Genomic DNA, 15892 nt, shown 5'->3' on the forward strand with positions numbered 1-15892 from the left:
GCAGTCACAGGATGGTGGTACCTTCAGCGGATGTGCCATCACTGGGTAATGGTACCTTCAGCGGACGTGCAGTCACAGGATGGTGGTACCTTCAGTGGACATGTTGTCACAGGACGGTGGTACCTTCAGTGGATGTGCTGTCACTGGGTAATGGTACCTTCAGCGGATGTGCCGTCACAGGACAGTGGTACCTTCAGCGGACGTGCCGTCACAGGATGGTGGTACCTTCAGCAGACATGCCATCACAGGTAGTGGTACCTTCAGTGGACGTGTCGTCACAGGACGGTGGTACCTTCAGCGGACGTGCCGTCACAGGACGGTGGTACCTGCAGCGGACGTGCCGTCACAGGACGGTGGTACCTTCAGCGGACGTGCCGTCACAGGACGGTGGTATCTGCAGCGGACGTGCCGTCACAGGTAGTGGTACCTTCAGCGGACGTGCCGTCACAGGTAGTGGTACCTTCAGTGGACGTGCCGTCACAGGTAGTGGTACCTTCAGTGGACGTGCCGCCACTGGGTAATGGTACTGGCAGCAGTGCCTTTGATGGATGTGCCTTTGTTCTCCCAGCAGGTCCTCCCCGTGCATATCTCTGGTCTTCATGACACGCTGCCACCCATCCAGCCTCCGGGGTCCCCACCTTCTCTGGAAGAGAAGTAACCTGCACCTGTGCGTCGGGGTGGTGCTCCCCACCAAGCACATTCTGTCCACTGTTGCAGACACCCTCATGCTTTTCTCTTTTTCTTTGAGGGTTTCAACCTGCCGGCTCTGTGCTAGCAGCCCCTGCTCCAACAGCACCTGCCACACCATTTCAAGATTTGCTTCTTCTCTTTCACCTCAGTGCAGGTACTGGTTTTTAGTTGTGCTCAAAATGGCTGGCTGATCCTCACCTTCTCCCTCAAAGCAACCAGGAGGACAGAGCTGAAGGGTTTGAGGTGAGAGACTTTCTTGTCAGGATGTGCAGATAACGCACGAAAAGTGTCTGCCTGCTAGGATGTCGGTAACCGAAAACAAAGAACGTCCCCTTCACTCTCAACAGTAATGCTGGTTTGTTTACTCTGCCACTACACACTGTTCACTGGCAAACAGATGAAAACAAACTGACATTCTCTTTCCTAAAGAGACAAAACTCCAAAACCTTGCCTTTGGCCCTTCCTCAAGATTTCCAGCACCAGCTACCTCGGTGCAGGTGCGGGTGGCAGCCAGAGGGGGCAGCAGTGAGCCCACACCCTGACTTCACCGTAGGAGGGGCTCCAGAACCTGTCTCGGAAGAGACGCCAAAGGCACGGGTCCCAACTCTGATACAAGTGAGACCCACGGTGCCTCATGAAAAGAAAATGGAATTGCCACTGATGGTCTCACAGAAAGTGCCCGTTCCTAACTGCACTGTGTGCTTCAAAGATCCTTACTTAAAAAGCTTATCTGGACATCACAACGCCATGAAGAAAAGATTCCAGTTAATGTCCAGTGAGGATGATTCTCCTTTTCAGTGACAGGAATGCCCACCTTTTTTTCCAGGACATGCCCTTTACAAGGCGCTATAAGGGAGCATGAATTGATAGTTGGAAAGTGACGTGGCTGCTTAACTAAAACCCAAACCCACCACTGTGGAGTGGATTCCAACTCCTAGTGACCCACAGGACAGAGCAGAACTGTACTATGTGGTCTCCAAGGCTGTAAATCTTTACAGAAGCAGATGGCCATATCTTTCTCCCACAGAGTGATTGGTGGGTTCGAACTGCCAACCTTTCTGTTAACGGCTGAGCACTTAATCACTGGGGTACTGGGGGAGTTGGCAAGGGGAGCTCACAGCCACGGATAGTGAGAGCCTGGCCAAGGCTGAGGAGGGAAACAAGCGTGGAGGACCAGCTGAGTGGCATGTAGACGCAAGGTCACTGAGTGCGTGTCTCTCGTACACACCCGCACACCACCGCTTGTACCTCAACAGACTGGTCTGCTAGTGCAAAAAGAAACTAATTTGGGTCCTGGGTTCTCATCCCATGCACTTGGCCACAGCAGTGTCTCATAAAACCCGTCAACAAAGAACACAGTTCAACAGGCTCAAGTGCCATGGACCAGGTAAAGTCATCACTTCTGATTTTCCAAAAACTTCTCTAGTCTGCAGCACACGGGGTCGCCCTGACTCGGAGTCGACTTGACAACAACTGCCTGTGGTTTTAAATTCTTATGAACCTCCTGAGCTAACGGGGGCCGGAGTCACAAAGTTATCTAATTCGTTAAAGTCACACATTGCTCAAGATTAGGATAAAAAAAGAAAAGTGGCAGGAAAGGTTCAGAAGCTGAGCCAAACGCTAGTTCTTTCTCTGCACCAGTCACACTGCCTGAGAAGTTATGGAGCCGTGCGTAGCAGGGGCAGTGTTCAGGCAGGTTCTCACCTGGCAGGTACTTTATCAAGCACAGGTAATCCAGACAGAGGTAACTTCTAAAGCGAGGGTCAGCACCTTACAGGTCACTAGCTTTGCTTTTTTTTTTCTTTTAAACCCACACGTTATGACGGAAGTGGCATTCCAAGTAAGAGATCAGATCAAGGTTGAGAGGAACCTTGGGGAGCTGCTTCCCACAGTCCTTCAGGGCCCCCAAACCAAGATGCTGGTGAATGGCTGAGAGAATCCAGCATCTTACCTATGATTTTCGCAGGTCCCCCATGCTACTTCCCAAACCCTAAACTGGGGTACACTAAGAGACCACATCACTGTCACCACTGCCACACCTCGCCTGCTGCTATCAGCCCCACACTCCAGTGAGGTCAGCAGGTATCAGGGAGACACCCCAGGCTTCAGCACTGGCCAGTAGACAAGGCAGGTGAACGCCATTCCAGGCTCTAGGTCTTGGAATAACTGGGATTTGCTGTGCTGTGTGCTGCTGGTTCCAGATCGACTGTCCTAGTTTGCCTGGTGTGGGTGTGTGGGTATACAGGGACAGCAAGGTTAGAAGTGACGCAAGAGGCCTAGACAAGTAGCCAGGGACACCTGCTTCAGTGATGGCAGGTCCATCTGGTTAACAGGAACCTTAATGCAATGCCCTTTCACTATGAGTTACTGTAGGGCAGCATCTGGCTGTGAGAGGCTCTGGTAGGCACGTGGATGAGGAGATTCTGTTCTAAGGAGGCAGGTGTAGGTGTGGTGGTATCACATGGCACATTTCACGAGGAGGACACTGATGTCCAGAGGAACCAAGGGTGCAACACCAGCAGCGTCTCCTACTCGCATCCAGTACCCCAACTCCACCCACCAGGAAGCAGGCAGGAAAACGAGGTATCCAGCCACGCCCTTGCCTGATTTCCGCTGGGGCTCTCACTCAGGCCCTCCAGCAGGAGGCACTCCCAGAGCCAAGCCCAGACACACACTGGCCTCCACATCAGAAGCTCAGGCTCAGGAGTGCGCCCTCCTGTGGCTGGGGGAGAGTGCGCTCCTATTTAAGAACTTCCCTAGGTGATAAACCCTCAGGCACTGACGGACCTTCCTGGACCCCAGTCCATTAAAAATTTGCTGCACACTCCATACTTGCTGACTCCTAGGATCTCACTAAAGTTTTGTTTTTTAAAAAAATCTCTCTTGGTCTTTTTAAAAGTAGCGTTTCACTAGTTTTTCATCTAAAGACTTATAAATGGACTTTATGGCTTCTGTCATACTTCTGTAACTGAAATAATTAATTGAAATCACAACCTTACTAGACCAACATAACCGCCATTCAAATTCAACACCTGGAAGGAAAAGGGGGTTAGGAGCTAACGGCCAGTGTTGAGATGGCAACGCCAAGGCCCACCCAGCACTGCAGACATCCAAAGTCCATCTCAGCTTCTGAAATTTTTCCTTTCACTCAGTAACATGGCTTTTCAAATCATAACTATTAGTTTAAAACTTGATTGTCCAAAATCCAAAGGGTTACGTTCTCAGTGAATACCACTTGCTCACTACCTTTCAAGACAGTGGCCCCGCTGCAGCTGGGACCTGACACACGCCAAGCATGCCGCCTCTTCTGTTTGACATTTTAATGCGCCATCTCTTTAATGTATTTCCACATCAGCGGCTCCCAGTCCACCAGCGAGTTGCATCATACTGGCTCAGATGGAACATGAGACAGAAAAAGTGCCTTGCTGGCAAACAGTTATGTGGGGCATGGATTCTAAATACACCTCCCTCAAGCACAGCTGCTGGGAGGTCTGTGTGTACGTGACATGCCGGGGAGGCATGAAGACCAGAGAGCCAGACTGATTCATCTGCATCTGTACATGAATGCAGTTGTTCCTGTGCTGGGGAAACCTGCTGCTCCCATCATCTCAGAAACACCAACTCTGGCAGCACCAATCCAGTTGCACTGCTGCCCGTCAAGCTACCAACGGCTAAACTTCCTGGGATTCATCCACCTGCAGAGAGCGGCTTGGATTGAGAAATATTTTAAAACCAAGTTTCGCACGGTGAGGTCTGAATTCTAGTTTATGGTAGGACAGCAGTATGAAAACGTAGGTTGGCAGACTAGTATTTGTGATACTCACGATAGAAACCCTCTTTCAGGCAAGAGTAATGGAACTTTTCAAATGTGCTTATTTGCCCAATTTTGTTTACAGCTAAGAAGTCTGCAGGTTTTCCTTCTTCGGAAAGTTCAGTTAGCTGCTGGGGAGCCTGCTGGGAATGGCGAGAGAATGCATCTCCTGCCTTGGTGCTGCCCATGTGGACGCACTTCCCCGTGTAAACACCACCAACTTCCGTCTTCACTCTCTATGGCTCAGATTCGTACTTGCGCAGCTTCTCCATTAATGAGGATGTGAAATGCTAAGGCTCTATCGGGACAGGGAACCCAAGGGTGAAAAAGAGCAGACATTCAAACACAACTGTGTGGCAGTGAGTCAACTCTTACTCCATCTCATGAGGTGTCTGGTTCCAGAAACAAACCAGTCACGCTGCACATCGAGTCTGAATGTGCAAAGAGAAGAAATTCAGACCTCACCATGCGCGGCAGGATCTACACTAAGACACTGAGGAACAGTTCGTTTCTAACAGCAAGACTGCCTGTAGACCCGAGTGAGAACAAACATGAGGAGCTGAAAATAAAATAAAAAGGAGTATTGAGTGTAGACAGAGCACTGCAGGAAGGAAGGGCCACAGGACAGGAGGCGGCCGGCCCTGCTCGGAACTCGCGCAACGACCTTGTGTGGGCCCTGTGATGGGTCTTCGTTTCCTAAACCAGACAGACTGGAGACTGCATGGCTTCAGAGACTCTCCCGCCCGTTCTAAAGGTCCACTCTGCTACACTGGACATTCCCCTTCCTCTCAGAACCCATTCTTCTAACATACTATCACCTGGGGAGTCTGTGCTGGCCCTCTTGATGCCAGCGAGCTCACATCACCTACACCTGAAGACAGCTAAGTCTATGAAGTGCAAGGAGCCCTGCAGGCACAGAAGTTAAGTGCTCGGCAGCTGACTGAAAGGTCAGCGGTTTGAGCCCAACAGCTGCTCCATGGGAGAAAGACGAGGCAGTCTACTTCCATGAAGATGACAGCCATGGCAACCCTCGGGGGCAGTTCTGCTCTGTCCTCTAGGGGCGCCGTGAGTCGCAGTTGACTCCACACAAATTTGTTTTTTCTCTAGGAAGCGCTGGGGTAGTGGACTTTAGGGAAGCAAAATCTGTTTGTCCATCTGCCCTGGCTGACAGACAAAGCTTTGTGAGTCCTCCTGCAGACTAACCGAGGTCATGCATCCTCCTGGGAGCTACTTCTAAGAAAGGAATCTGGATGGAGTCCCTCTAGTTGGCAGAGATGTCAACTGCCAGCACCATCAGTGCCACCTCGATTGGTGAATGGGTGAGAAACACACTGAGTAACTACAGGAAAGGTGATTTCATACGTGTACACACGTGTAGCTCTGGTGGCAGAGTGGATAAGTCATCTGACTGTTAACCAAAGGTCAGCAGTTCAAACCTACCAGCCGCTCTATGGAAGGACAATGGAGCGATCTACTTCTGTAAAGATTTACAGCCTCGGAAACTCAATGGGGGTCACTATGAGGCAGAACTGACTTGATACAGTGAGTTTGGTTATTTGGTTTGGAGATGTGTGTGCTTAGCGAAAGGTTACGATAAGGGATTCGGTCATTCAGAAAAGTCACAGCTCTGCTGCAGCCTGGGTTTCACAGCAACGCTCATTAGGAAGCAGAAGCCAAAGCCTCTCCTAAGCTTCTGGCCGACCTTGGCCCCCCTTGGCTCAGACAAACTCAGAACCCTCAACACAATTCTACAGACAGTCACCATAAATGGACTACAGAGGAAGCCCATCTGCCATTCCTGACCGAGGACTCCCAGTCTCCCTTTCACATGATTTCAAGAGAATCCTACCACAACTAGCAAGGCTTTAGAACTGAACACAGTATCACATTTCTGGGTAAAAAGCATGTGTGAGTGTGTTTGTGTGTGTGCACGTGAGAGTCCTCTGCAGATAGGACCTACAGATGCCTAATCCCACATATTCAGAAAGCAGTGCCCAGTCCAGCTGGCATCTGAACAAGCCACCGCCCTACACCCCGTCCCAAGGCCTGACACTCGAGTAAGAATCTCCTTTGCTCAACAGGAGAAAAGAGCAACAGAATCCATCTCTATCCCTCAACTTATTCAACGCATCAGGTGGATTGTAATGCCTCACTTAAAAAAGGAAGGAGTTGTAGAATAAAACTCAAATTCCTGGAAACAGCCAGACTTACTGGACCAGTAGAGAGTAGAGGAATCCCTAAGACCACTGCCCTGAGATAGCCTTTAAACTTGAAACTGAAGCCACTCCTGGGGTCACCTTTCAGTCAAGTACAGTTTAGTACTGCGCTCCTTTAAATAACCAAGCGTATAAGACCAAATGTCACCATTTACCTTAAAGCAGAGATGAGGAAGTGGGTGGGGGAGGGGAAGGGAAGCTAGATTAATGAACTACTAGAACGGAATAATGAAAATATTGACAAATTGTGAAAAGTATAACCAATGTCACTGAACAAGAGAGTCAGAAATTGTTAAAAAGGGAACCTAATTTGCTGTGTAAACTTTCACCAAAAACACAGTATTTTATACATATATTCAGGAATTAGCAAAGAACCTTCCAACCAGTTACATGTGATTCCCCCTTATAGTATCTTACATTCAACTAGCTGAGAAAATCGGAGGCCTAACTGCCATAGAACGCTTTCAGAGAGAGCTGTGTCTGTCTAATTGCAGGCATACATACACACGCTCTGTCTCTGCACCTGTGTATACACACACACACACACACACAAACACAGTCTCTCCACCTATGTATACACACACACACAGTGTCTCCACCTATGTATATACACACACACAGTGTCCCCACCTATGTATATACACACAAACACAGTCTCTCCACCTGTGTATATACACACACACACAGTGTCTCCACCTGTGTATATACACACACACACACATAAACACACAGTCTCTCCACCTATGTATATACACACACACACACGGTGTCTCCACCTATGTATACACACACACACGGTGTCCCCACCTGTGTATATATATATATACACACACACACAGTCTCTCCACCTGTGTATACACACACACATAAACACACAGTCTCTCCACCTGTGTATACACACACATGCACACACGGTGTCTCCACCTGTGTATATACACACACACGGTGTCTCCACCTGTGCATACACACACACTCTCTCTCTCTCTCCACCTGTGTCACTGTCTGTTTCAGATGCTTCTGTAGGTCCGAGGCCCTGTGGTACCTGGACTGGAGGAGGCGGCTGCAGGACGAAGTCTGGCAGAACTTCTCCACCGAGGCCTGAGCTAATCCCTTCCTTTCTGAGAGAGCGTGGTGATCAGCAAACTCACTTTCCCATCACCAGCTAGACGGTAATCTGACGGAGCCCCAGTTGGCGGAGGATGGGAAAACAAAACATGGGTTCGTGGCCATGAGCTGTTAGGTACGTAAAGCAGCAGCAGACTAGAATGCGGAATTCTTAAGGCACAGCACAAAGACGTGTAACATACATGTTTCCTGTCACACTTAGGCTTCTGCTTTGGCACAAGGCACACCCAGTGATATACGTATTGCAAAGTGGAAAGAAGTGAGATTTGAAATAGAAATGAAACGTTCTCTTCCTTCTCCTCTAGAAGAGGAGACACAAAAGGCAAAGGCCACGGCTACCGGTGATGGGCTACAGAGGCAGGGTCTGCCCGGTGTGTGCGTGAGCTTCACGTGGGGTAACTCCAGCTTCCCTTCCTCGTTTCAATTGAGGAGGAGGCGCTGTATGCTAAGGGCGCTATCGGGACACTGCCGGCCAAGAAGCACATTTGATCTCCTCCAGCCGCTTAGCCAACGCTGATTTTCTGCCCCAGGGGAAGAGATCTGACATTTAAATTCATTTTACACAGCTGCTTAATGTGGCTTGGCAAGGCATAGCCAAACCAGCTTTGTGGGCCTACATAGGGCTCCTGAGTTGGAAGAGGAGAGATCCCGTGGATTAGCAGCTGGTGATAAATGCTCTCCCCCCCCCACTGTTATCTTCCCACTCCACTCGAATTGTCCTTGAAGGCACCGTAAGAAAACAAACAAGCAGAGAAGACAACTGCCCGGGAACAGGTGCGTGGACTTCATCCCGCGTTTGCCTGCTCCCTTTCCGGATCATGCTCACAGAACTTGTGTTGGTCGCTCCACGCTTAGGATCATGTTTATAGAATTTACAACCCTCGACTTCAAACTTAGTGTTGGCTCTTGCTACCTAAATGAAAATGTAAACCCAACCTCACTGCTGTTGGGCCGATGCCAACTCACAGTGACCCTAGAGGACAGAGTACAGCTGCCCCATGGGATCTCCAAGGCTGTCGTCTGTACAGAAGCAGATTGCCACATCTTTCTCCCACAGAGCAGCTGGGGGGCTCAAACCACCACAGCTGAGTGCTTAACCATAGAACCACCAGGGCTCCTTAAATAAATACATAATGGATATCAAACTATTAAAAAGCTCTGTGTCCAGCACTGTAACATGTAGTGAAGGCACAGTTATGCAAGCTAAGTCTAAACACAGCTGGTTATGATGAGTTCTCTACACACCGCTGATGCTTCCCTATTTGATTTTAGCCACAGTTGTGGTTATGTGTCTCCTGAAACAACTATTGAACACAATTCATTCTGTGTAGGGCGATCTGAACGCTACCTCATGCAAAACACCATCAAGAATAATGTTTCTGCTTAGTAAACCATTCAACAGCAATACACCTTGAGAACACTTACCAGCCTCAAAATGCTAAGCGATCTTGGTAGTCTAGTTTGGGAATAGGAAAGGAGAGAGATGCTTGCTGTTGCTCTATGTAACTCCTGTGTCGAAATGGGCAGTAATAGGGCAACACCATACTGAGGAAGAAAATCCTGTGGGGAGCTGTGAGGTCATATTTTCCTGGTGCCTTCAACATCCTTAAAACTCCCTGGGAGAAGGAAACACTAGGCATCTTTGGTGCACACATGTGCTCAGGGATGAGGTAATGAGACCCCCTCGTAAGTCCTACCAATAAGCTGCGTCATCCCTAGTGAGTGAGTCTCGTCAAACGAGACGGGGGCACTGTGAGCTCACGGGGAACGTCGGCACTTCATGGCTGAGGCAGGGACAGCCACACAACCATGACGGTGTTGCACACACAAGTTCCACACAGATGACTCTGACGCCCAGGGGATGATGCCACGGGTGGCCTCATCATGTTACAGAGATCCAAGCTGTATTTCCCTCTCAGGCATGAGGGGGAGAAGCCATGCCAAAGCCATGCAAAGACAGGGCCTGGGGGGACGACATGCAGGTTTCCACCAAACCATCACAGAACAGTTAATAAGGATGAGAAATGAGACAAACAGAACAAAACAAAACAAAAAACCCGAAACAAACACAGATGAACAAAAAGACGTCCCTCCTCCCCCCCGCCATGGGTTTCTTTCTGGGTCTTTGACTCTTCTGGTGTGGGAGTACCCCCAGCAGCCAGGGGGCGCTCATGAACAGTTTCAAAGGGATGCCAAGGCCCCGCGGCAAGTCCAGTGTGGTGCTACCTACCCGTACTGGTCAGGCTGGTGCGGCAGGGAAGCCTGAGAGTTGCCATAGTTGGGGTGCTGGGAAGAAAACATGGGGCGTCCGCCAGCCCCAGACTGGCTGGGATAAGCAGGCGACCTAATGTATGGTGGCCTAAAGTAGAACAGAGAACAGCTTCTTTGGATTGGTTCTGCAGTACACGTCCGAACCCCCCGTCCGTCTCCATGTGTCCACCCGGAGGTGTGGAGGGTGGCAGGGGGTGGTGGGTGGGCGTCCTACTCTGCACCAAGCAGCTGCCTCAAATGGAACCTGGTAAGATTCCTTAGAAAGGAAAAGGGTGGGGGCCAGGGCACAGGCGGGACAGGAGGAAGATGGTCAGACCACATCCCAGTTTCCAGTGCAGCTGTGACTGGGGTAAAAGCCAAAACTAAAACATATGGTCCTTATTCGCACTCCTGGAGAGGTCGTGGAGGCGAGGCCCTGTGAAGGCCTACTGGCTAGAAATAGAAAACGAAGACACACCAAATGTGTTTACATGTTAATTTAAATAAACGGATTCGGAAAGGGACAGGGCAGCAGGGTGGTAGCTTTCAACCCAGCAGAGCTACGGCTTAACTCCGTGGTCACCTTCCCAGATCACTGTCCAAGGAAGGCTTCCTTGCCAGATGCAGTCAAATACTTTCTATTCAACAGACAGAAACATGACTTGTGCTTCATGGGCTGCAGCAATGGATAACTCATCTAAACCTCAGTGAGAACTTCAACTGGACCAGCCAAGCCAGTCTTCACAGACAGGTACAGCAAACGTTCCCTAAAGCCCAAGTGTGGTTTCCAGGTGTACTACAGGGGTCCCTCAACCTTTAAGTAATCGTAAAGTGGACAAGAGAGAGAGGTCTTTAATTCCTCAAGGGGGATTCATGATCACTTGCAGCAAACAGGGAGACTGGAAGGGGGCTCCTTATATTCCTGAAATAGCAGTATCAGAGGAAAAGTGACAAAGAGGACACATTTTACACACACACACACACACACACACACACACACACAAGCTCTTATCCCCTTTGCTGAAAGGCAGGAACTTCTACCTTTTCTTCTGAAGAAACAGCTAAAATACTTAACCTTCTGTGTGCTTGTTTTAAAATATACTTACATGTGTTTTAAAAAAGCAATTTCTACCTCTGCCTCACAAAGTTTGACTTATCGATGCTATTTCTATAGAAGTGGAGTATTTCCTTCTGGAATTGAATGTCAGGAATAAAGACAGGAAGTAACTGAGGCAAAAGCCTGTGTTAATAACTTAAAACTTTTCTAAAATATTATCTTTGCTGTATTTGCCACATTTTGGTTAGGACGGATAAAGAGGTAAACCCGGAAAAAAGAAGTACAACCTACGTCTATAAATCGCACACATACACACAAGGACACACACACAACACATGTTATGTACACACAGAACGTTTCTATTTTATAAGGATTTTTATGGTAAACAAAAAAAAAAAGGGGGGGGGAGGTTTCAAGTTTTCAGAATTTCAGTAGTTTTTAGTCTTTAGAATTTCCTGCTTGAAAGTCACTGTTTTAAACAGAACCCCCAAGGCTCTTCCCTGCACAGTGGGAGCTGGTCTCCTGGGTGCTGGTTGAGATGATTCTTCACAGACACTTCAAGTAACCGCCCACAGTGGATCTGCCCTCAGCTCCACTTCCTTCCACCACTTGTCCCACAACACGGTCTGTCACTCACTTCCCTGCCCTTTACAGCATGGAACAGACTTAGCACAGAAAGGAACTGTCGAGCGGCACTGCTCTGCTCTCCCCTGCCACCCAGGGGCGTGGCGGCTCTGGGCTCGGTTGCGTGCTCCCACGTGGGTACCCTGAGTGCCCGCCCTGGCGTCAGCCCTGGAGCCGTACCTGCTTTGTGCTGAGTTTGCAGCAGCCTGCATCACTGCCGCGGCTGCCTCCTGTGCCTTACGGTTCACAGTGGGCATGGGCGGCCCCATTCCTGGCCCTCCCTGCTGAGGCATGCCGGGAGAGCTGGGGGTCATGCTGCTCAGGTTTCCAGGGAACGGTCTGCTCTGCATCCCGGCCGATGGCATCCGTCCCAGGGGCATAGCACCACATGGCTGGCTGGGCCCTTGTCCATGCATCTGGCTGTTGGCACTGATGCCCAGGCCGGGCCCTGGGCCGCTGTAGCTCGCACTGGGCACCCCGCTATACGTGGGGGGTCTGGAGTAGTTACCTAAACGAAAAGCAAACAGATTAATGCCTTTTATTTCATGTGAAAACACTCACTGGAATGACTTTCTGTGCAACAATGTGACTGACGCAGAGTGTCAGTCACTATGCTGTGAGCCTTACTCCGCTGGTACCAGTGTGGCTGGCAGCCTTACAATATGCTGTCTGCACACATCCCAAAGGGCCTTCAGATGTCAAATCCAAAGACAAGACCCACACAGGACTGTTGCCACATTCAGGGGAGAGTCAAGCTGACCATGAGACAAATCTGCAGCAGGTAAGGGATTCCACTACCACGTGTAGCTCCAATACATTCATAACCAAAATCCCACTCCCAGTGCAGGCTAGCATGCTGAGATGGCATGGTGACATCACCACTGCACCTGGCAGTTAGGATGAAGGGTTCCCCAAGACAACATGTAAGGTAAAATGCCCACGTGGTTTCCTTCATGGAAACCCGGCATAAGCCCAACACAGCCAGTTTCTCTTCAGTGGGATAACCTTTTTTTTTTTTTTGGGTGCGTGAGAACCAAAGTGGCTGGTTTGTGGTCGGTGCCACGTCTTGTGAGAGTTTCATGCACGAGCATGACACTTCGCCCAGTGAGAGGGATGCACTGTGGGAAGCAGGCAGGCCTGAGGCAGAAGGGGGACCTGTCAGCCCCTCGCTCCTCTGTGCCCACCAGGGCCCAGGCTCCCAGAGAAGCATGATGGCTGTAATGTCTGACTGTCATCCATAGTCTTGTGCTCTTCCTTCTTCCACATCTTTCCTTTGGAAAGATACACAAATTGAATTCAAGTAAACTAAAGGGCATTTCACTGTAACAAGAATAGTAGTGCTGATAACAATTACTAAATAGGATCACACACCAGACACTGGGTTAAATGCTTTATGGAACTGGTTTCATTCATTTCTCCTGATAGCCACATGGCTACAGACACCGCCCTCACTCCACTGACAGGTGAGAACAATCAACAACTAGGAAGGTAGGATTCTGGCTCAAGCAAACTGACCCTGGAACTCACGTAACTAACTGATACCATGTGCTGCCTCCCAACAAAGGCCCGTCGGGTGAAACACACGCAAAAAGATGGGTGTTTGTAGGCCATGGAGCAGTGCTTCTCAATCACAGTCCTTACTACTTTCCGGAAGAATCCTGCCACCCACCCATCTAATACAGCTGTACCTGACATACCTTACTGTATGTTAGGGACTGTGCTGGGCACGGGAGATAGAGAGTTAAATGCAACCAAACTGCCGTGCGCGAGAAGCTCGTGAGCTAAGCGTGTGCGTGTATGACATGAAGCAGGGAAGGAGCTGGGGTACAGACCAGAAAAAACGCATAAGCCTAAAACCAAAGCGAGAGAAAGGTTAAGTCTGACTGCGTGGAGTGTGAGAAGCTTGCAAGTAGTAGGGGAGTTTAAGGAAGATTCCTTGGAATAAGTTATTATTGAGCCGGAACCTCAGGAGGCCATGTGGACCAGGCTCTGGGAACTGGGAGACCAGAAGCTGAAGCAAGCTTCCTAACTGTATGACCTTACATGAGTGGTTTTAATCTTTCTTGGTGTAATTTACTTATCTGCAATACAAATGCTGGGGAGTGCATTCATGGCAACCCTCTAGATATCATTAGGGGCCTCTGAGTCAGTTCCCACTCACAGCAACAGAACAAAGCACTGTCCAGTCCTAAGCCATCCTTACAACTGTTGCCATGTTCGAGCCCATCATAGGTACTGTGTCAACCTGTATCACTGAGAGGCTTCCTCTTTTTGCTGACCCTCTGACTCCACCAAGCACGGGGTCTCTTTCCAGGGACTGTTCTCTCCGGATAGCATGTCCAAAGTACAGGAGACAAAGTCTTGCCATCCTCGCTTCAAGGAGCATTCTGGCTGTACTTCTTCCAAGATAGCTTTATTCACTCTTCCGGCCATCCATGGTATATTCAGTATTCCTCACCAACACCCTAATTCAGATGCATCAGTTTTCCTTCAATCTTCCTTGTTCCTTGTCCAGATTTTGCATGTCTATGAGGTGACTGAAAATACCACGGCTTGGGTCAGGTGCATCATAGTCCTCAAGGTGACATCTAACACTTTGAAGACATCTTTCACAGCAGATTTACCCAACTGCAATATGGTGTTCAGTTTCTTCACTGCTGTTACCGTGGGTGTCAATTGTGGATCCAAATAAAAAGAAATCCTTGATAATTTCAATTTTTTCTCTGTTTCTCATGGCCCTGTTACAGATAACCCCAACACTCTCCACTTGAGGAGCTGCTGTTAGGATTAAATGGGGCAGTGTATGCAAAGCATTTCCAGCACGGTCATAAACATGGTGGGATGCTGAGTGAAGGCCGCTCAGGATCATGGGAGGGAGCTCCGGGCAAGGGCACAGATGGTGAAGGCAGTTGAGTCCAGATCCCAGCACTGCTGAGCTTCGTGTGGCTGTGAGGAGGGAACAGAGGGGTGACGCCAGGCCTGGCAGGGCCTGGAAGCAGGCTCACAGAGTTGGGGTTTATTCTGAAGACAAGGAGAAGTTGCTAAGAGATTTCCAGCAGCAACTGGATTGGATTAAATAACAATAAAAGCAAACTCTTAAATAATATTTACCGTGTGCTCAGCTCAGTTCCGAGTTCTTTGTATTTACATCTCTTCCCTATGTCAACCCTTTGAGGGGCATATTATTATAACGGTCACTTTAGAGATAAGAAATGAGAAGCACAGGGAATGTGTCCCAAAGGGCAGACAGTAAGTGCAAGGCCCACATCTAGACCACAGGCGGTCTTTGAGGGTCCAGGCTATGTCCAAGCATGTAACGTCTCCACTCCCTGCCTCACCAGTGGGAGAGAAAGCATACTTATGTAGCAGTGTTACAATAACCCCAAGAACAGGTCTTAAGTCACACATGTGAGACTGTACACCTGCAAATTCCTCAGAACTCATGAGGCTTCTCAACACTGACTACTTACTCTGTATTAGGTACATTAATGCCCGTGAGGCACACATTATCAATTCCAGATGATGCAAAGGCCACCGTTCACACAGACTGTGGGTGGGCACACTTTTTCTGTCAAGGGCCAGAGAGCAGATATTTTAGGGCCAATGACTGAGTTCTCTGGTAGTGCAGTGCCTAAGGTACTTGACTGCTAACCAGAAGGCTGGAAGTTCAAACCCACCAGCCACTCCTTGGAAGGAAGGTTGGGCAATCTACTTCTGTAGTGATACTGCCTTGGATACCCAAGGAGGGGTGGCTATGACTTGAAATCAACTAGATGGCAATGAGTTTGGTTTTGGTTTTTTATTGAACGCTACTCTTCCAGCTCCAAAGCAGCCACAAGATAGTATGCTAACAAATGAGAGCAATAGTGCTCTAATAAAACTTTATTTACAAAAACAGGTGGCTGGCCAAAGTAGGTCAGCATTGCTGATCAATCTTGGTTCAGGCTAGTAAGTCATTGCAATAGCAAGAGAAGGTGGGTTTTCTTCATCCTGAATCCCACCTGGAAGGCTAAGGAAAGCTTAAGGGGACCAGCAGGGTGAGGCACTGGCCAATCTAAGGAAGTGGAAAATTGGAAGACAGAAGGAGTAGAAGAAAGGAACTGGAGAGGAGCTCTGGTG

The 15892-nt window shown here is 49.2% G+C and overlaps 1 protein-coding gene across 1 annotated transcript in view; it reads right to left on the minus strand.

Moving 5' to 3' along the window:
- ARID1B (AT-rich interaction domain 1B) overlaps positions 1–15892 on the minus strand; it is a 168789-nt gene that overhangs the window by 52317 nt on the left and 100580 nt on the right. Inside the window, exon 5 of the mRNA XM_042782680.1 lies at positions 11954–12281. Within this exon, the coding sequence (XP_042638614.1) occupies positions 11954–12281 (328 nt within the window). The remainder of the gene's footprint in view (positions 1–11953; positions 12282–15892) is intronic.

Source organism: Orycteropus afer, unplaced genomic scaffold (assembly GCF_000298275.1).
Source record: "Orycteropus afer afer isolate SDZICR_OR568_19922 unplaced genomic scaffold, OryAfe1.0 scaffold00407, whole genome shotgun sequence".
In the NCBI taxonomy this organism is placed as follows: Eukaryota; Metazoa; Chordata; class Mammalia; order Tubulidentata; family Orycteropodidae; genus Orycteropus; species Orycteropus afer.